Source organism: Pristiophorus japonicus, chromosome 1, assembly GCF_044704955.1.
Source record: "Pristiophorus japonicus isolate sPriJap1 chromosome 1, sPriJap1.hap1, whole genome shotgun sequence".
Lineage (NCBI taxonomy): Eukaryota > Metazoa > Chordata > Chondrichthyes > Pristiophoridae > Pristiophorus > Pristiophorus japonicus.
In genome coordinates this window covers 176,657,156-176,679,187 of record NC_091977.1, presented here as the reverse complement: position 1 = coordinate 176,679,187, position 22,032 = coordinate 176,657,156, and the positions used below count along the sequence as shown (strand labels likewise).

The following is a 22,032-nucleotide window of genomic DNA, read 5'->3' as shown; positions in this document are numbered from 1 at the left end:
GATCAATGATGTTTTAAAAACACAACCAGTCCAGAAATGTCAGTTATTCCTAGTTGCTGTGGTCTTCTCTCCAGATATATATTGCCTTGCAACGAGATGGAACTGATGGCTCCGCAGAAGTATACTGGCATTTGAAACCTACAGGGGTTAATCATTACAATATTACCAGTGAAGACCTCAGCCCAATCAATGGTTCTGTTACATTCTTATCAGGCCAGAGCAGTGCTACAATCAACATCACAGTAAAATCAGATGACGTGCCTGAAATAAATGAGACTTTGATTATCTCATTAGACCGGTATGTGCTTTCCACTGGGTTTGTTTGTTTTTAATTCACAAACTTGTTAGCATTTTCATTAATTAATAAAATATGATAAATTAATTATATCAATGCTTATTAACGGTGTCAGCCTTGGCTCAGTGGTAGCACTCTTGCCTCAGTTCCATTAGGTTGTGGGTTTAAGCTACATTCCAGAGATTTGAGGACATAATTTAGGCTGACATTTCAGTGCGGTGCTGAGGGAGTATTGCACTGACAGAGCAGCTGTCTTTCGGATAAGGCGTTAAAGCAAGGTCCCATTTCCCTTGGGTGGATATAAAAGATCTTTTGACACTTATTAGAAGAAGAGCAGGGAAGTTCTCCCAGTGTACTGGCCAATATTATTTGCTGAACCAACCTCAGTAAACACAGATAGTCTGGTTATTTATCTCATTGCTGTTTGTGGGACCTTGCTGTGCATAAATTGTCTGTCGCATTTCCCTATGTTACAACAGTGACTACACTTCAACAGTACTTAATTGGCTATGAAGCATTTTTGGATGTCCTGAGGTTGCAAAAGATGCTAACAACTGCAAGTTATTTTTTCTTAATTCTGAGTATCTCATGATCAGCAGTGAAATATTATGCCCTAGAAACTGGCCTCCTTTGCGCCTCCCATTATCACATCTGTGGATGTGTAGCTGCAGGTATGTGTGACCTGCCCTGTACGTTACGATTCGAAAACAACATCACTTTGTTCACATTGCTTGTAGCAGCACTTGTGTGCTGAGAGATTTGCTTAGTATTGTCACTGGTGGCAATGAATGCCTGGGCTATCGCTATGGCCTTACTCAAGGTTGGGGTCTCTACAGTCAAAAGCTTGCGAAGTATGGTTTCGTGGCCAATGCCAAGTACGAAAAAGTCTCTGACCATGTGCTCCAAATGTCCTTCAAATTCGCAATGTCCTGGAAGGCGTCTTAGCTCGGCGACATAACTCGCCACTTCCTGGCCTTCAGACCTTTTGTAGGTGTAGAACCGGTACCTTGCCATCAGAACGCTTTCCTTCGGGTTCAAATGCTCCCGGACCAGTGTGCACAAATCATCGTACGATTTATCCATGGGTTTCGCTGGAGTGAGCAGATTCTTCATGAGGCCATACGTTGGTGCCCCACAGATAATGAGGAGGATCGCTGCACGTTTGGCAGCGCTCTCTTCTCCATCTAGGTCGTTGGCCACGAAGTATTGGTCGAGTCGCTCCACAAAAGTTTCCCAGTCATCTCCCTCTGAAAATTTCTCCAGGTTGCCCACTGCTCTCTGCATCTTTGGGTTCATTATCTGTATCTTGTCACCAGTTATAGTGTATGGAGAAAGAGTCAGACTGAACAATGTGAGCTCAAAGTAAAGTGTGACCTTAGTCTTTTATTGCAGGCCTCCAGAGAGCCTCTCCAATCTGTGAAGCCTCCTTAAATACCTGTGCTCCCAAGGGATTATGGGATCCCTTGGGACTCTGGGGAATGAGCCCTCTAGTGGCTGTACAGAGTAAATACAAGTCCATATATATAACACCGAGGGGTTCCGGATTCGGGACGCTGCACCTGTAGTAATAATTTAAGATATAAATTATTTAATTAACCTTGAATGTAAGCAATGTTATCAGTTCTAAAACTGCACAGGGTCCAGTTTATAATTCTATGTTTGTAATCATAGAATCGTTACACAGGCTTTTCGGCCCATCAAACCTGTGTCGGCTCTCTGCAAGAGCACTTCAGCTAGTCCCACCCCCCCACCCTTTCCCCGTAGCCTGCAAATTTTTTTACTTCAGGTACTTATCCAATTCCCTTTTGAAAGCCACAATTGAATCTGGCTCCACCACCCTTTCAGGCAATGTATTCCGGATCCTAACCACTTGCTGTGTCAAAAAGGTTTTCCTCGTGAGTTTATTCTTATGTTGCCTTTGGTTCTTCTGCCAATCATCTTAAATCTGTGTCCTTTGGTTCTCGACTCATCTGCCAGTGAGATCAATTTCTCTCTACCTACTCTGTCTAGACCCCTCATGATTTTTAATACCTCTATCAAATCTCCTCTCAACCTTTTCTGCTCTAAGGAGAAGAACCCCAGCTTCTCCAGTCTATTCATGTAACTGAAGTCCCTCAATCCTGGAATCATTCTTGTAAATCATTTCTGCACCCTCTCTAAGGTCTTCATATCCTTCCTAACTTGCAGTGCCCAGAATTGGACACAATACTCTAGTTGAGGCCGTGTTTAATAAAGGTTCATCATAACTTTCTTGCTTTTGTACTCTATGCCTCTATTTATAAAGCCCAGTATCCCGTATGCTTTTTTAACTGCTTTCTCAACCTGCCCTGCCACCTTCAACGATTTGTGCACATATACCCCTAGGTCTCTCTGTTCATGCACTCCCTTTAGAATTGTACCCTTTCGTTTATATTGCCTCTCCTGAATCACTTCGCACTTTGCTCCATTAAATTTCATCTGACACATGTCTGCCCATTTCACCAGCCTGTCTATGTCTTCTTGAAGTCTATCACTATTCTCCTCACTGTTCACTATACTTCCAAGTTTTGTATCATCTGCAAATTTTGAAATTGTGCCCTGTGCACCCAAGACCAAGTCATTAATATATATCAAGAAAAGCAGTGGTCCTAGTACCGATCCCTGGGGAACACCACTGTATACCTTCCTCCAGTCCGAAAATAACCGTCACCACTACTCTCTATTTCCTGTCACTTGGCCAATTTTGTATCCATGCTACCACTGTCCCTTTTATTCCATGGGCTTCAACTTTGCTGGCAAGCCCATTATGTGGGACTTTATTAAATGCCTTTTGGAAGTCCATGTACACTATGTCAATTGCATTGCCCTCATCAACCCTCTCTGTTTCCTCATCAAAAACCTCAATCAAATTTGTTAAGCATGATTTGCTTTAACAAATCCGTGCTGCCTTTCCTTAATTAGATACATAGAAACATAGAAAATAGTTGCAGGAGTAGGCCATTCGGCTCTTTGAGCCTGCACCACCTTTTTTGGACACGGGTGTAACATTTGAAGTTCCCCAGTCCTCTGGCACCAGCCCCGTATCCAAGGAGGATTGGAAGATTATGGCCAGTACCTCTGCAATTTCCACCTTCACTTCCCCCAGCATCCTTGGATACATCCCATCCGGTCCTGGTGACTTATCTGCTTTAAGTACACCCAGCCTTTCTAGTACCTCCTTCTTATCAATTTTTATCCCATCCAGTATCTCAACTACCTCATCTTTCACTGTGACTTTGGCAGTATCTTTTCGCTTGGTAAAGACTGATGCAAAGTACGCATTTAGTACCTCAGACATGCCCCTTGCCTCCATGCGTGGGTTTATATTTTGGTCCCTAATCAGCCCCATCCCTCTTCTTACTACGCGTTTACTATTTATATGCCTATAGAAGACTTTTGAATTCCCTTTTATGTTAGCTGTCAATCTATTCTCGTACTCTCTCTTTGACTCTCATATTTCCTTTTTCACTTTCCCTCTGAACTTTCTATATTCAGCCTGATTCTCACTTGTATTCTCAATCTGACATCTGTCATAAGCGCTCTTTTTCTGCTTGTTCGGCGCGGCCCTGGACAATGTGGACCACTTCCCCTATCTCGGGAGCCTCCTATCAACAAGATCAGGCATTGATGACGAGATCCAACACCGCCTCCAGTCGCCTGAGGAAAAGAGTGTTTGAAGACCAGGCCCTCAAAACTGTCACCAAGCTCATGGTCTACAGGGCTGTAGTAATACCCACCCTCCTGTATGGCTCAGAAACATGGACCATGTACAGTAGACACCTCAAGTCGCTGGAGAAATACCATTTAGGATATCTCCGCAAGATCCTACAAATCCCTGGGAGGACAGGAGCACCAACGTTAGCGTTCTCGACCAGGACAACATCCCCAGAATTAAAGCACTGACCACACTTGATCAGCTCAGCTGGGCAGGCCACGTAGTTCACATGCCAGACTCCAAAAGCAAGCGCTCTACTCGGAACTCGGGGCAGCGAACCCGGGGACTGGGAGAAATTTAGAACTTAGCAGAGGAGGACAAAGGGATTGATTAGGGCAGGGAAAATGGAGCACGAGAAGAAGCTTGCAGGGAACATTAAGGCGGATTGCAAAAGTTTCAATAGGTATGTAAAGAGAAAAAGGTTAGTAAAAACAAACGTAGGTCCCCTGCAGTCAGAATCAGGGGAAGTCATAACGGGGAACAAAGAAATGGCAGACCAATTGAACGAGTACTTTGGTTCGGTATTCACTAAGGAGGACACCAACAACCTTCCGGATATAAAAGGGGTCAGAGGGTCTAGTAAGGAGGAGGAACTGAGGGAAATCTTTATTAGTCGGGAAATTGTGTTGGGGAAATTGATGGGATTGAAGGCCGATAAATCCCCAGGGCCTGATGGACTGTATCCCAGAGTACTTAAGGAGGTGGCCTTGGAAATAGCGGATGCATTGACAGTCATTTTCCAACATTCCATTGACTCTGGATCTGTTCCTATCGAGTGGAGGGTAGCCAATGTAACCCCACTTTTTAAAAAAGGAGGGAGAGAGAAAACCGGGAATTATAGACCGGTCAACCTGACCTCAGTAGTGGGTAAAATGATGGAATCAATTATTAAGGATGTCATAGCAGTGCATTTGGAAAATGGTGACATGATAGGTCCAAGTCAGCATGGATTTGTGAAAAGGAAATCATGCTTGACAAATCTTCTGGAATTTATTTGAGGATGTTTCCAGTAAAGTGGACAAGGGAGAACCAGTTGATGTGGTATATTTGGACTTTCAGAAGGCTTTCGACAAAGTCCCACACAAGAGATTAATGTGCAAAGTTAAAGCACATGGGATTGGGGGTAGTGTGTTGACGTGGATTGAGAACTGGTTGTCAGACAGGAAGCAAAGAGTAGGAGTAAATGGGTACTTTTCAGAATGGCAGGCAGTGACTAGTGGGGTACCGCAAGGTTCTGTGCTGGGGCCCCAGCTGTTTACATTGTACATTAATGATTTAGACGAGGGGATTAAATGTAGTATCTCCAAATTTGCGGATGACACTAAGTTGGGTGGCAGTGTGAGCTGTGAGGAGGATGCTATGAGGCTGCAGAGTGACTTGGATAGGTTAGGTGAGTGGGCAAATGCATGGCAGATGAAGTATAATGTGGATAAATGTGAGGTTATCCACTTTGGTGGTAAAAACAGAGAGACAGACTATTATCTGAATGGTGACAGATTAGGAAAAGGGGAGTTGCAATGAGACCTGGGTGCCATGGTACATCAGTCATTGAAGGTTGGCATGCAGATACAGCAGGCGGTTAAGAAAGCAAATGGCATGTTGGCCTTCATAGCGAGGGGATTTGAGTACAGGGGCAGGGAGGTGTTGCTACAGTTGTACAGGGCCTTGGTGAGGCCACACCTGGAGTATTGTGTACAGTTTTGGTCTCCTAACTTGAGGAAGGACATTCTTGCTATTGAGGGAGTGCAGCGAAGATTCACCAGACTGATTCCCGGGATGGTGGGACTGACCTATCAAGAAAGACTGGATCAACTGGGCTTGTATTCACTGGAGTTCAGAAGAATGAGAGGGGACCTCATAGAAACATTTAAAATTCTGACGGGTTTAGACAGGTTAGATGCAGGAAGAATGTTCCCAATGTTGGGGAAGTCCAGAACCAGGGGTCACAGTCTGAGGATAAGGGGTAAGCCATTTAGGACCGAGATGAGGAGAAACTTCTTCACCCAGAGAGTGGTGAACCTGTGGAATTCTCTACCACAGAAAGTAGTTGAGGCCAATTCACTAAATATATTCAAAAGGGAGTTAGATGAAGTCCTTACTACTCGGGGGATCAAGGGGTATGGCGAGAAAGCAGGAAGGGGGTACTGAAGTTGCATGTTCAGCCATGAACTCATTGAATGGCGGTGCAGGCTAGAAGGGCTGAATGGCCTACTCCTGCACCTATTTTCTATGTTTCTATGTTTCTAACTCCTTCACGGTGAATGAGCCAAAGGTGGACAGCGGAAACGTTACAAGGACACCCTCAAAGCTTTCCTGATAAAGTGCAACATCCCCACTGACACCTGGGAGACCCTGGCCAAAGACTGCCCTAAGTGGAGGAAGTGCATCCGGGAGAGCGCTGAGCATCTCGAGTTTCATTGTCGAGAGCTTGCAGAAATCAAGCGCAGGCAGCGGAAAGAGCGTGCAGCAAACCAGTCCCACCCACCCCTTCCCTCAACGACTATCTGTCCCATCTGTGACAAAGTCTGTGGTTCTCATATTGGACTGTACAGCCACCTAAGAACTCATGTTAAGAGTGGAAGCAAGTCTTCCTCGATTCCGAGGGACTGACTATGATGATGATGATTTTCTGCTTAATCTTACTTTCTATCTCTTTCGTCATCCAGGGAGCTCTGGCTTTTGTCGCCCTACCTTTCCCCCTCCTAGGAATGTACCTCGACTGTACCCGAACCATCTCCTCTTTAAAGGCAGCCCACTGTTCGATTATAGTTTTGCCTGCCAATCTTTGATTACATTTTATCCGGGCCAGATCCATTCTCAACCCACTGAAATTGGCTTTCCTCCAATTAAGTATGTCTACTCTAGATTGCTCCCTGTCTTTTTCCATAGCTAGTCTAAGCCTTATGATATTGTGATCACTGTACTCGAAATGTTCCCCTACTGACCCTTGCTCTACTTGACTCAACTCATTGGGCCAGAAATGTACTGATCAAGAAAGTTCTCCTGAATGCACTTCAGAAATTGTTTTCCCCTCACTGCCCTTTACACTATTACTATCCCAGTCTATATTAGGATAGTTGAAATCCCCCATGATCACAACTCTACCGTTCTTGCTTCTCTCTGTACTTTCCCGGAAAATTTACTCCTCTATATCCTTCCCACTAGTTGGCAGCCTATAGAATACACCGAGTAGTGTAATGGCACCTCTATTGTTTCTCAACTCTAACCAAATAGTTTCTGTCCTTGACCCCTCCAGGACATCATCTCCCACCAGCATTATAATATTCTCCTTAACCAATACTGCCACCCGACCTTTTTTCCTTCCCTATCTTTCCTGAACACTCGGGGCCAAAATTTCCCCTTTCTATATGGCCCCTGGCCAGGTCTCCCATATAGCCACAACATCACATTCCCACGTATCTGTTTCCATCTGCAGCTCACCAACCTTATTTGCCACACTTTGTGCATTCACACACAGGCATTGTCAGCCTATCATATACCACCTTGTATTCTCTCTCAGTCTGACCCCACCTAATACCGTTCTTACTCTTGTGGTATCTGTCTCTCCCAATCCTTTATGCACCTTGTTTCTCCTTTGTAATACTATACCCTGGTGCCCAGCCCCTGCCAAATTAGTTTAAACCCTCCCCGACAGCACTGGCATACCGCACCGTCAAGAACATTGGTCCCGGCTCTGTTGAGGTGCAACCCGTCCGGCCTGTACAGGTCCCACCTCCCCCAGAACTGGTCCCAATGTCCCAGAAATCCAAAGTCCACTCTCCTACACCATCTCTCCTTTTTTTGTACTCATTAGCTCGTGGCACTGGGAGCAGTCCGAAGATTACTACCTTTGAGGTCGTACTTCTTAATCAAACCAGAAAATGTTGGAAATATCAGCGGGTCAGGCAGCATCTGTGCTGAGATTTCCAGCATTTTCTGTTTTTATTTCAGATTCCAGTATCCCCGCAGTATTTTGCTCCTGCTTTTTAATCTCTTTCCTAGCTCCTTAAAATCTGCCTGCAGGACCATATCCCTCTTTCTACCTATGTCGTTGGATACCGATATGGACCACGATCTCTGACTGTTCACCCTCCTCCCTCAATGTCCTGCAGCCGCTCAGTGACATCCTTGACCCTGGCACCAGGGAAGCAACATACCATCCTGGAGTCACGTCTGCATCCTCAGAAACGTCTGTCTGTTCCCCTATATCGAATCCCCTACCACTATTGTTTTCTCGATCTTGCTCCTCTCCCCAAGTATTGAAGCCATTATTCAATAAATAGCTATGTTTACTGAACCAAAATTTTATAGTGTTAATTAGTGCGGTGTGATTTATTGATAGAGGTGTGATTTGTTTGTACAATCAGGTAAACTGGACAAACCCTATCCAGCCAAATCAAATGTATTAATGTAATCTGCAACTGTTTATATAGAGGCTCCACTTTAATTCGTAGTCTTGGAGCTGGCCCAGGCACTTACACTGCTAAATCAGCTCTCCTATCTCAGTGGCAGTCCAGTAGACCGAACTTTTCAACAGCTGATAGGCTTAATTTTAACTCAGAACAGGAATCGGGTGGGTGAGGGCGAGGCAAGTGCCAAGTCCCCCTAACTGTGGCTGCATGAAGCCCGGGCATTTTAAACGCCCGGACCTCAGCTGCATGCCCCAGGTTAGTTATCTGCCCAAACTGGGTGTAAGCGGCAGCTGGCTGACCATCAGGAGCGTAATTTCGGATGCCAGGAGGCTGCTTCTAGGACCAAAGGAATGGTCACCGGCACTTGGGTAAGTCACGAGGAGGGCGTTTCGCAATCGGGAAGAGGTGAACCTCGGGCGGGGAGCCCTAAACTTTCCTTGTGGGATGTGGAGCAGCATTCCTGCTGGTCCCACAAGGAAACTGAAAAAACTTACCTGTTTGGGCCTCTTAAGGCCACAGCTCCTCTTCCAGCTATCTTCACCTGGTGGGAAAGGACACAACTGCTACAACTCAGTCCACAACTTAAAATTACAGTTGGAGCCTGATGATGTCATTGGACCTTAATCTCTGTATTTAAAGAAAGACCCCACCAGTTTCATGTGTGTGTCTTGATATGAGGTCCTGTCTGCCAGGAGTGCAGATTAGGAAATTTCAAACATGCAGTCCAGATCTTTCTGTCCATATCGACATAAAAATGTGGGGACCATATTTGTGATTTCTTGAGTAGCTGCTCCCAGTGGATACAGTTTCTCGCCCGGAGTTTGCATTCATAAAATTGTCCCTCTGGTCTTTGCTCAGCCCGTCTTGTTGTACACCATCCTTGCTGCAGTCCAAGTTATTGTAAAACATTGTATTATACGAGATTGGTATATAAATGCATAATGCTGAAAATATCAAGGCCCTATTTTACAATTGCTTAAATTTCAGCAGTTAATTAGATTTAGAGGTTGTGAAAGACACCTTACTTCCATTAAGTTATAAAAATAAGATATATTGTCATTTGTTGTAAAACTCCTGAAATTGTGTTTGTTTGTTATAATATTCACTACATTGTTCACCTTGATATGATCACATAGATGATCCTTTAATAATAAGGTGGCTAACATTAGTTTGGATACCAAAGTAAAACTGAACTCATGCAGACTCCAGTTAGTCCTAAGTGACATTCTTCTACAGCAGTTACATTACCAGTTTGCCGGCAGAATCTGCTGTTGGCAGCAAATTGGCAATATAAAAGAGACAGTGCTGCTACGGTGCTGTGTATCACTAAAAGTGCTTTTTGCAGCTGGCGCCTCTCGCACTGCCTTCAATGACAACATTAAATACAGAATAGGCTTGCTGTTGGAAGAATAGGCAGCCATGCGTTTTGGCAGCCAGGAAGCTGTGTGCCTGAAATACTCACAGCTGCCTCATACAGACCAACAAAACATTTTGTGTGTGAAGTGCTGCTGCCAACTAAATAATCATTAATTGAAGTTTAAAAAAAAAGTGGAACTAATTGTAGAAAAAATGTCTGTTGCTGCAGCACAAGTACTTGAAGTCAGTATTTCGGTCTCAATTCAGGTAGCAGGTCCTTCCCTACATGGCTCACATGCATCTGCTGGCACCGACAGCAACAGGAGAGCACTCTTCTGGCTAGACGACTGTATCTGACTTATCAAAGAGGTTATAGTGGATGCAGGTGTGGAAGAGAGTGTAGGTTGTGATGTGAAAATATAGAAAAGTTTTTTAAAAAACAGACAAAAGTTTTAGTGATAAGATTACATTTAATACATTTTTCCCTTCTCCAGTTAGCATCCATGTAATTTTATTTTGATACAAAGCTCCAGATAGCTGAATTGCCATTAACACAATGAACTCTTTGATCAGCCTGCCAAGAGTTATTTTATGATTGGGCATGGACACCTTCCAAAGCTAGTTTTTAAGCAATCATCTGAGATTGCTGCGACTCGTATTCTATAAGGAAAATTTGAGAGTGAATATCAGTTTTAAACTGCTTTGCAGTCACATAAAAATTAGTGTGGCCTGGGTTTTCTTGCACTATCACACCTTAAATCACACACAAAAATATTGTAAATGGAATCAAAATCTGGCAGTAAGAACAGTTGCTGCTGCCTTGACCCAAAATGGATTTTCTTTCCCCAACCCCGCCCGCCACAATACGGTAGAGGTAGCAAGCCGTCCCATTTTCCTGTCTTCCACTTGTCTCGGAGTCACCGGCAGGCTTCTGCTTGCTGGCGGAAATCCCACTGGGAGCCTGCCGTGCATATATAATGACACCACCGACCCAGGAAACTGGGCCAGGGTCATTGTGAATTCAGGGCGGCATGCACAATTTCCACCTGACCCTTCTGGGTGGGAAAAGGAAAATTCACGTCTCCAACGTTTGAATCGGGTCCCAACCAGACTCTGGAACCCAGTAGCTTAACATCTTTTCGAAGGCGCAGGCTTGACACTGCACAGAGTAGTGCATTGGAGTTCCTGAACACTTTTTAAACTTAGGTAAAGTATTTTTTAATGTTTTGGCAAAGCAGTACTTCTGCCTATACTTTCAAAGCATAGGGAATGAATTGGCTGTAGAGCAGAGTGTGTATCTATTGTTGTTTGGGTATTAGAATGCAATTTCCAGACTGCACCATAACTTGATAGCTGCCAGCTACTGCCACTCCCTGTCTCCGAATGATAGTGCACGATTGCTGCAGCATTGCCAGTTCAGCCAGTGTAGCATTGTAGTGTGATAAAATCTTATTAGTAAATGCATATTCGGCATTTATTAATGTACATTTTCAACAATAATAGTTATACATTTTGAACAGAGCAACAAGTAGGTGGCACTGCTAAATTAAGTTTGCATGGCACACACAACCAATTAAAAGTCAGCATCACCTAAGAGTCCACTTCTAAAACCACAAGAAAATGCAATTCTTCCTTTGGGGAAAAAACAGTTTTACTTTTACATTTATATTCACTGCGAGAAAAGGCGACAATTCCTAATTCAGTGCAAGGAGTCACCACACATTGGGCCCAAATTTGGTCCTCCTCTTTTTTTGGTGCACTCACATGAGATGCGCCAACTTCCTACGATCCAAACAGCGGCAAAAAGATGTTCCGGGATTCTGGCCCCTCTGCTGACTCTCCTGGGGCTTGGCGTGACGAGTCCATTGGGGGGTGGAGCTAGGGCCCTGCACCTAAAAGAGTACCGGCAGCTGTCCGCATGCGCAGTAGCTCCTCCCATGATTGTGATGGGACCCAATGCGTCCTACCCTATCCCGGACCGAGTGGCCTGCTGCACAGGCCGGCCGCTGCCTTCTCGTGCTGAGGGGCTACAAGAAACAGGTTGGTGCGGGGAGACTTTTGATCGGTGCGGGGGAGTTTTGATCCAGGGGGAGGAGAGAGGAGAATTTTGATCTGGGGGTGGAGGGGGGAGGAGAGTTTTGATCCGGGGGGGCGGGGGGAGAGTTTTGATGTGGTGGGGTGGGGGAAAGAGGAGAGTTTTGATCTGGGGAGGAGGAGAGAGGAGAGGTGGGGGGGGAAGGGAAGGTGTGATAACTGTGTAGCCAGTAATTTTAATGAGCTTATTAAAGACTTTCCTTAACCCTGTTGATGAAAATACTTTTCTACGAGCAGGAGATACTTCTATTTTTTAATTAGATATTTTGAAAAAATTATGTAAATACGTTTTGTCTGTTTACTTCTTTTATTTTTGTAGTTTAAGCTTCCTTGAATCCTTGAATGCTTCTATTGTATAGTAAATTAACTTTGCGAAGTTTGTCAGTTCTGTATAGCTGTTTGATCCTATTCACATTCTTTAGTCACATCATTAAGTACCTACCTGCGCTGATTTCTTAACTCTCCGCAAGGGTTTTGGCCGCATATGCTGGCTTAAGTTAGTTTGGAGCAACTATTAGCTGTCCAAACTGGCTTAAAAGTACAATCAGAGTCAAGATAGCTCAGATGAATACGTGGCTTGAGGAATGGTGCAGAATGGAGAGATTCAAATTCCTGGGACATTGGAACCGGTTCTGGGGGAGGTGGGACCAGTACAAACCAGACGGTCTGCACCTGGGCAGGACCAGAACCAATATCCAAGGGGGAGTGTTTGCAAGTGCTGTTGCGGAGGGGTTAAACTAATATGGCAGGGGGATAGGAAGTAGACTGGGGGCAGAAGCAAAAGATAGAACGAAGAAAAGTAAAAGTGGAGGGCAGAGAAACCCAAAGCAAAAATCAAAAAGGCCACATTACAGCAAAATTTTAAAGGGGCAAAGTGTGTTAAAAAGACAAGCCTGAAGCCTCTGTGCCTCAATGTGAGGAGTATTCGTAATAAGGTGGACGAACTAACTGCGCAGGCAGCAATTAACGAATATGATATAATTGGCATCACGGAGACATGGCTCCTGGGTGACCAAGGCTGGGAACTCAACATCCAGAGGTATTCAACATTCAGAAAGGATAGACAGAAAGGAAAAGGAGGTGGGGTATCGTTGGTGGTTAAAGAGGAAATTAACGCAATAGTAAGGAAGTACATTAGCTTGGATGATGTGGAATCTGTATGGGTGGAGCTGCGGAATACCAAAGGGCAGAAAACGCTAGTGGGAGTTGTGTACAGACCACCGAACAGCAGTATTGAGGTTGGGGGCAGCATCAAACAAGAAATTAGGGATGCGTGCAATAAAGGTACAGCAGTTATCAATCTACATATAGATTGGGCTAACCAAACTGGTAGCAATACGGTGGAGGAGGATTTCCTGGAGTGTATTCGGGATGGTTTTCTAGACCAATATGTCGAGGAACCAACTAGAGGGCTGGCCATCCTAGACTGGGTGATGTGTAATAAGAAAGGACTAATTAGCAATCTTGTTGTGCGAGGTCCCTTGGGAAAGAGTGACCATAATATGGTAGAATTCTTTATTAAAATGGAGAGTGACACAGTTATTTCAGAGACTAGGGTCCTGAACTTAAAGAAAGGTAACTTCGATGGTATGAGATGTGAATTGGCTAGAATAGACTGGCGAATGATACTTAAAGGGTTGACGGTGGATAGGCAGTGGCAAACATTTAAAGATCACATGGATGAACTTCAGCAATTGTACATCCCTCTCTGGAGTAAAAATAAAACGGGGAAGGTGGCTCAACCGTGGCTAACAAGGGAAATTAAGGATAGTGTTAAATCCAAGGAAGAGGCATATAAATTGGCCAGAAAAAGCAGCAAACCTGAGGACTGGGAGAAATTTAGATTTCCGCAGAGGAGGACAAAGGGTTTAATTAGGAGGGGGAAAATAGAGTATGAGAGGAAGCTTGCTGGCAACATAAAAAGTGACTGCAAAAGCTTCTATAGATATGTGACGAGAAAAATGATTAGTGAAGACAAACGTAGGTCCCTTGCAGTCAGAATCAGGTGAATTTATAATGGGGAACAAAGAAATGGCAGACCAATTGAACAAACACTTTGGTTCTGTCTTCGCGAAGGAAGACACAAATAACTTTCCAGAACTACTAGGGGACCGAGGGTCTAGTGAGAAGGAGGAACTGAAGGAAATCCTTATTCGTCAGGAAATTGTTTAAAAAAGGTGAGAGAGAGAAAATGGGTAATTATAGACCGGTTAGCCTGACATCAGTAGTGGGGAAAATGTTAGAATCACTTATTAAAGATGAAATAGCAGCGCATTTGGAAAGCAATGACAGGATCGGTCCAAGTCAGCATGGATTTATGAAAGGGAAATCATGCTTGACAAATCTTCTGGAATTTTTTGAGGATGTAACTAGTAGGGAGAACCAGTGGATGTGGTGTATTTGGACTTTCAAAAGGCTTTTGACAAGGGCCCACACAAGAGATTGGTGTGTAAAATTAAAGCACATGGTATTGGGGGTAATGTACTGATGTGGATAGAGAACTGGTTGGCAGACAGGAAGCAGAGAGTTGGGATAAACGTGTCCTTTTCAGAATGGCAGGCAGTGACTAGTGGGGTGCCGCAGGGCTCAGTGCTGGGACCCCAGCTATTTACAATATACATTAATGATTTGGACGAAGGAATTGAGTGTAATATCTCCAAGTTTGCAGATGACACTAAGCTGGGTGGCGGTGTGAACTGTGAGGAGGACGCTAAGAGGCTGCAGGGTGACTTGGACAGGTTAGGTGAGTGGGCAAATGCATGGCAGATGCAGTATAATGTGGATAAATGTGTGGTTATCCACTTTGGTGGCAAAAACACGAAGGCAGAATATTATCTGAATGGCGGCAGATTAGGAAAAGGGGAGGTGCAACGAGACCTGGGTGTCATGGTACATCAGTCATTGAAAGTTGGCATGCAGGTACAGCAGGCGGTGAAGAAGGCAAATTGTATGTTAGCCTTCATAGCTAGGGGTTTTGAGTAGAGGAGCAGCGAGGTCTTACTGCAGTTGTACAGGGCCATGGTGAGGTCTCACCTAGAATATTGTGTTCAGTTTTGGTCTAATCTGAGGTAGGGCGTTCTTGCTATTGAGGGAGTGCAGCGAAGGTTCACCAAACTGATTCCCGGGATGGCAGGACTGACATATGAGGAGAGACTGGATCGACTGGGCCTGTATTCATTGGAGTTTAGAAGAATGAGAGGGGATCTCATAGAAACAAATAAAATTCTGTCGGGACTGGACAGGTTAGATGCAGGAAGAATGTTCGCGATGTTGGGGAAATCCAGAACCAGGGGTCACAGTCTAAGGATAAGGGGGTAAGCCATTTAGGATTGAGATGAGGAGAAACTTCTTCACTCAGAGAGTTAATCTGTGAAATTCTCTACCGCAGAGAGTTGTTGATGCCAGTTCATTGTATATATTCAAAAGGGAGTTAGATATGGCCCTTATGGCTAAAGGGATCAAGGGGTATGGATAGAAAGCAGGAAAGGGCTACTGAGGTGAATGATCAGCCATGATCTTTGTGAATGGTGGTGCAGGCTCGGAGGGTCGAATGGCCTACTCCTGCACCTATTTTCTATGTTTCTTTGTTTCTATATTAAAACGGGCGTAGGTGGCTGGTAACGCTCCCTTTTGAAAAATAAAGAAAACTAAATAAAATCCTAACTAACTCACTTACACTGGCACAAATTAAATGTGCAGAATAGGGATTTTTAAGATACTCCAGAAAAATCAAGTTCATCTAAAGAAAACGGGGCAAATTTGGGCCCATAGGGAGAAACTTCACAATTTGTGGATTGATTTTCCTGGCTGCATATAAAAATGGTGCATTTCAACGAATAAGCATATGTTTCAAACACAGGCTAGGATAACTTTACAATGAGGGTTTCCAGATACAAGAACAATATGTTATTGTTAAACCTCTGAAATAAAATTTGCTCAGCTGCTCTAGTTTGCCCACTTCGTGTGTGCAGTGATTGACAATAATCCTCTTTGTGGGACCTATCTTGGCATCGTGTCATGAATAGACCTTGACATACTGATTGGTCACGGAGCCACACTAGTTCATTGGGAAATACCAAACCCTTTGAATTCATTTGCCATAAGTGAAAGTAGTATTTTCATAATGTGCATGTTATGCGATGTTGCAGATGAAAAAACCCTCTCTTTTATCCTATCTTCTGAAACTTCTGAAAAACAACATTCATATTCTCTACCACTCTGTCTACAGGGTAGAGACAGAAAGATTTGTGGTATATTTTGGGTAAGTAGAGTGATTTGTGGTGTTCAGATTTTGCTCAAAACGTTATGATTCTCATCTACTTTGTATGACGTTTCATGAGTACAGTATTAGCATACACGTCATCTGTTTGCATGCAGCATGATTGAAATCAAGAATGCTTTAGGTTATTTATGCAAGGTAGTTAATTAACATAACAAAGCTGCTCCCATGGCTGCTGTCTTTATTTGGTTGTTATTTTGGATGTTCATTAACAATTAAATAAGAAAACAATATTACTAGGATTCTGAAGAAGCCTTGTTTGCTTGCCACAATTTTATTCCTGGTAACCTCCTTTGCATTGCCCTTTTGCATTTTGCCTCGTATATATGTTTAAATGGAGACTAATTTTCTAACATTAATCAAATGGTATAGAAAATACAGTACTACCAACTGTCATTATTGCTATTGAAATCAATGTGGCGTAGATCACACCATTGAGACTTTTGTAGAGTTGAAAATTGTCATGGGCTAATGCCATGTTGGTCACCATATAAAATTGTTTGTTGCCTTGATGTCTATAGATTGATTATGATTTGAGAATGCAAACTTAAAATTTCAGATTTTTGCATGCAGGAACAACTATTAGCATGATTTACCCGAAGCCATAAATATGCGATTTTATTCTGCAGAGTTGGCTAGTTAAAATTGACCTATCAAGGAACTAGGGGACACAGTGGGTTGGCATACTAGTTTTGGGACCTGAGTTTGAATCCAACTCGGAATGATGGAATGAAGGTCTGTTGCTTGCAAAGGTCAAATACAAAATCAGTTTCTGTTGGATGTGAAGTGTCTACAATTTTAATCTTCCTGAAATAGCTGAAACTTACAGTGGGGTCAATCTCTGTGCATGGGAGAGTTTATTGAAGCACTTCAAGAATCTTTTCTGAAACAGCAGGTGAGCCTTCTAACTAATAAGGAGGAAGTAGCAGTTGAAGTGAGAGAACATTTGGGGATGTTCATAAAGTTACTAATTTGAAGGTTATAAAGTTGTTCATTTTAAAATTGAAATGAGAACATACAGGTAATAATTACTCAGCAATTTGCAGACAGAAGAGATTAAATGTATAGAAAGAATAGTGAGAGGAAAAGCAATGTGTGAGGAAGACTCAAAAAATCTGCAAAAGGACATAGACAGGCTGAGTGAGTGGGAAACAATTTGGCAGATGGAGTATAATGTTGAAAAGTGTGAGATCATGCTCTTTGACAGAAAAAAATCAAAGAGCAAGTTATTATTTAAATGGAGAAAGATTGCAGAGTGCCACAGTACAGCGGGACCTGGGTGTACTTGTGCATGAAACGCAAAAGGATAGTATGAAGGTACAGCAAGTGATCAGGAAGGCCAATGGTATCTTGGCCTTTATTGCAAAGGGGATGGAGTATAAAAGCAGGGAAGTGTTGCTACAGCTATATAAGGTATTGATGAGGCCACACCTGGAATATTGTGTGCAAATTTGGTTTCCATATTTACGAAAGGATATACTTGCTTTGGAGGCAGTTCAGAAAAGGTTCACTAGGTTGATTCCGGGGATGAGGGGGTTGACTGATGAGGAAAGGTTGAGTAGGTTGGGCCTCCACTCATTGGAATTCAGAAGAATGAGAGGTGATCTTATCGAAACGTAGAAGATTATGAGGGGGCTTGACAAGGTGGATGCAGAGAGGATGTTTCCACTGATGGGGGAGACTAGAACTAGAGGGCATGATGTTAGAATAAGGGGCCACCCATTTAAAACTGAGATGAGGAGAAATTTTTTCTCTTCGAGGGTTGTACATCTGAGGAATTCGCTGCCTCAAAGAGCTGTGGAAGCTGGGACATTGAATAAATTTAAGACAGAAATAGACAGTTTCTTAAACGATAAGGGGTTATGGGGAGTGGGTGGGGAAGTGCAGCTGAGCCCATGATCAGATCAGCCATGATCTTATTGAATGGCGGAGCAGACTCGAGGGGCCCTATGGCCTACTCCTGCTCCTACTTCTTATGTTCTTATGTAATACTATGTTACTATGTATGTTACTGGCATTTGGAGATGGTATGGTGACAAGAAAGGGGAATAGGTAAGAACTTGGAGAAGTTGACCCTTTGGGAGCACGGCACATGAGCTATGCACTGGGACTGGAAAGTGGACAACTCACATGGTTGCGCTGGGAGAGCCATGGCAGTTAGACTGGGAGTGTTGGAATGATAGAGACCAGGAAGAGGAAAGGAGATATGAACTAAATAGTGGGCATGAGTAGGATCAAGAGACGGGCAACGGATAGAAAGCAAAACTTGGGTCTGCACATGGGTAGCTATGATGTAGTAGCTTTGACTTAGGCATATTTCTCCACATTAACAATCAAAATCATTAACATAATAACATAGAAAACAGGTGCAGGAGTTGGCCATTCGGGCCTTTGAGCCTGCACCACCATTCAATAAGATCATGGCTAATCATTCACATCAGTACCCCTTTCCTGCTTTCTCTCCATACCCCTTGATCCCTTTAGCTGTAAGGACCACATCTAACTCCCTCTTGAATATATCCAACGAACTGGCATCAACAACTCTCTGCGGTAGAGAATTCCACAGGTTACCAACTCTTTGAGTGAAGAAGTTTCTCCTCATCTCAGTCCTAAATGGCTTACCCCTTATCCTTAGACTGTGTCCTCTGGTTCTGGACTTCCCCAACATCGGGAACATTCTTCCTGAATCTAACCTGTCCAGTCTCGTCAGAATTTTATATGTTTCTATAAGATCCCCTCTCATCCTTTTAAACTCCAGTGTATAAAGGTCCAGTCGATCCAGTCTCTCCTCATATGTCAGTCCAGCCATCCCGGGAATCAGTCTGGTGAACCTTCGCTGCACTTCCTCAATGGCAAGAACGTCCTTCCTCAGAAGAGGAGATCAAAACTGAACACAATATTCCAGGTGAGGCCTCACCATGGCCCTGTACAACTGCAGTAAGACCTCCCTGCTCCTCTATTCAAAACCCCTAGCTATGAAGGCCAACATACCATTTGCCTTCTTCAGCGCCTGCTGTATCTGCATGCCAACTTTCAATGACTGATGTACCATGATACCCAGGTCTCATTGCACCTCCCCTTTTCCTAATCTGCCGCCATTCAGATTATATTCTGCCTTCATGTTTTTGCCACCAAAGTGGATAACCTCACATTTATCCACATTATACTGCATCCGCCATGCATTTGCCCACTCACCTAACCTGTCCAAGTCACCCTGCAGCCTCTTAGCGTCCTCCTCACAGTTCACACCGCCACCCAGTTTAGTGTCATCTGCAAACTTGGAGATATTACATTTAATTCCTTCATCTAAATCATTAATGTATATTGTAAATAGCTGGGGTCCCAGCACTGAGCCCTGCGGCACCCCACTAGTCACTGCCTGCCATTCTGAAATGGACTTGTTTATCCCGACTCTCTGCTTCCTGTCTGCCAACCAGTTCTCTATCCACATCAGTACATTACCCCCAATACCATGTACTTTAATTTTGCACACCAATCTCTTGTGTGGGACCTTGTTATAATCCTTTTGAAAGTCTAAATACACCACATCCACTGGTTCTCCCTTGTCCACTCTACTAGTTACATCCTCAAAAAATTCCAGAAGATTTGTCAGGCATTATTTCCCTTTCATAAATCCATGTTGAATTGGACCAATCCTGTCACTGCTTTCCAAATGCGTTGTTATTTCATCTTTAATAATTGATTCCAACATTTTCCCCACTACTGATGTCAGGCTAACCGGTCGATAACTACCCATTTTCTCTCTTCCTCCTTTTTTAAAAAGTGGTGTTACATTAGCTACCTTCCAGTGCATAGGAACTGATCCAGAGTCGATAGACTGTTTGTAAATGATCACCAATGCATCCACTATTTCTAGGGCCACTTCCTTAAGTACTCTGGAATGCAGACTATCATGTCCCGGGGATTTATCGGCCTTCAATCCGATCAATATCCCCAACAAATTTCCCGCCTAATAAGGATATCCTTCAGTTCCTCCTTCTCACTAGACCCTCGGTTGCCTAGTACTTCCGGATGGTTATTTGTGTCTTCCTTCGTGAAGACAGAACCAAAGTATTTGTTCAATTGGTGTGCCATTTCTTTGTTCCCCATTATAGATTCACCTGAACCTGACTGCAAGGGACCTACGTTTATCTTCACTAATCTTTTTCTCTTCACATATCTATAGAAGCTTTTGCAGTCAGTTTTTATGTTGCCAGCAAGCTTCCTCTCATACTCTATTTTCCCCCTCCTAACTAAATCCTCTGCTGAATTCTAAATTTCTCCCAGTCCTCAGGTTTGCTGCTTTTTCTGGCCAATTTGTATGCCTCTTCCTTAGATTTAACACTATCCTTAATTTCCCTTGTTAGCCACGGTTGAGCCACCTTCCCCGTTTTATTTTTACTCCAGACAGGGATGTACAATTGTTGAAGTTCATCCATGTGATCTTTAAATGTTTGCCATTGCCTATCCACCATCAACCCTCTAAGTATCATTTGCCAGTCTATTCTAGCCAATTCACTTTTCATACCATCGAAGTTACCTTTCTTTAAGTTCAGGACCCTAGTCTCTGAAATGACTGTGCCACTCTCCATCTTAATAAAGAATTCTATCATATTATGGTCACTCTTCTCCAAGGGGCCTCGCACAATAAGATTGCTACTTAGTCCTTTCTCAATACACATCACCCAGTCTAGAATGGTCAGCCCTCTAGTTGGTTCCTCGACATATTGGTCCAGAAAACCATCCCTAATACACTCCAGGAAATCCTCCGTATTGCTACCAGTTTGATTAGCCCAATCTATATGTAGATTAAAGTCGCCCATGATAACTGCTGTACCTTTATTGCACGCATCCCTAATTTCTTGTTTGATGCTGTCCCCAACCTCACTGCTACTGTTTGGTAGTCTGTACACAACTCTCACTAACGTTTTCTGCCCTTTGGTATTCCGCAGCTCCACACATACAGATTCCACATCATCCAAGCTAATGTCCTTTCTTACTATTGGGTTAATTTCCTCTTTAACCAGCAATGCTACCCCACCTCCTTTTCCTTTCTGTCTCTCCTTCCTGAATGTTGAACACTCCTGGATGTTGAGTTCCCAGCCTTGGTCACCCTGGATCCATGTCTCCGTGATGCCAATTATATCATATTCATTAATTGCTGCCTGTTCAGTTGATTTGTCCACCTTATTATGAATACTCCTCACATTGAGGCACAGAGCTTTCAAGCTTGACCTGTTAACACACTTTGCCCTTTTCGAATTTTGCTGCAATGTGGCCCTTTTTGCTTTTTGCCTTGGGTTTCTCTGTCCTCCACTTTTACTTTTCTTCTTTCTATCTTTTGCTTCTGCCTCTATTTTACTTCCCTCTGTCGCCCTGCACAGGTTCCCATCCCCCTGCCATATTAGTTTAACCCCTCCCCAACAGCACTCGCAAACACTCTCCCTAGGACATTGCTTTCGGTCCTGTCCAGGTGCAGACCATCCGGTTTGTACTGGTCCCACCTCCCCCAGAACCGGTTCCAATGTCCCAGGAATTTGAATCCCTTCGTTCTGCACCACTCCTCAAGCCACGTATTCATCTGAGCTATCCTGCGATTCCTACTCTGACTAGCACGTGACACTGGTAGCAATCCTGAGATTACTACCTTTGAGGTCCTACTTTTTAATTTAGCTCCTAGCTCCCTAAATTCAGCTTGTAGGACCTCATCCTGTTTTTTTTTATCTCTATCGTTGATACCTATATGCACCACGACAACTGGCTGTTCACCCTCCCCTTTCAAAATGTCCTGCACCCGCTCCGAAACATCCTTGACCCTTGCACCAGGGAGGCAACATACCATCCTGGAGTAATCAGTGAGTAG

The 22,032-nt window shown here is 43.7% G+C and overlaps 1 protein-coding gene across 5 annotated transcripts in view; it reads left to right on the top strand.

Moving 5' to 3' along the window:
- Positions 1-22,032, top strand: part of adgrv1 (adhesion G protein-coupled receptor V1) — an 892,784-nt gene that overhangs the window by 124,359 nt on the left and 746,393 nt on the right. For all 5 annotated transcript variants that reach the window (XM_070885047.1, XM_070885038.1, XM_070885028.1 and 2 more), the window contains one exon: positions 75-298. In XM_070885047.1, the coding sequence (XP_070741148.1) occupies positions 75-298 (224 nt within the window). The remainder of the gene's footprint in view (positions 1-74; positions 299-22,032) is intronic.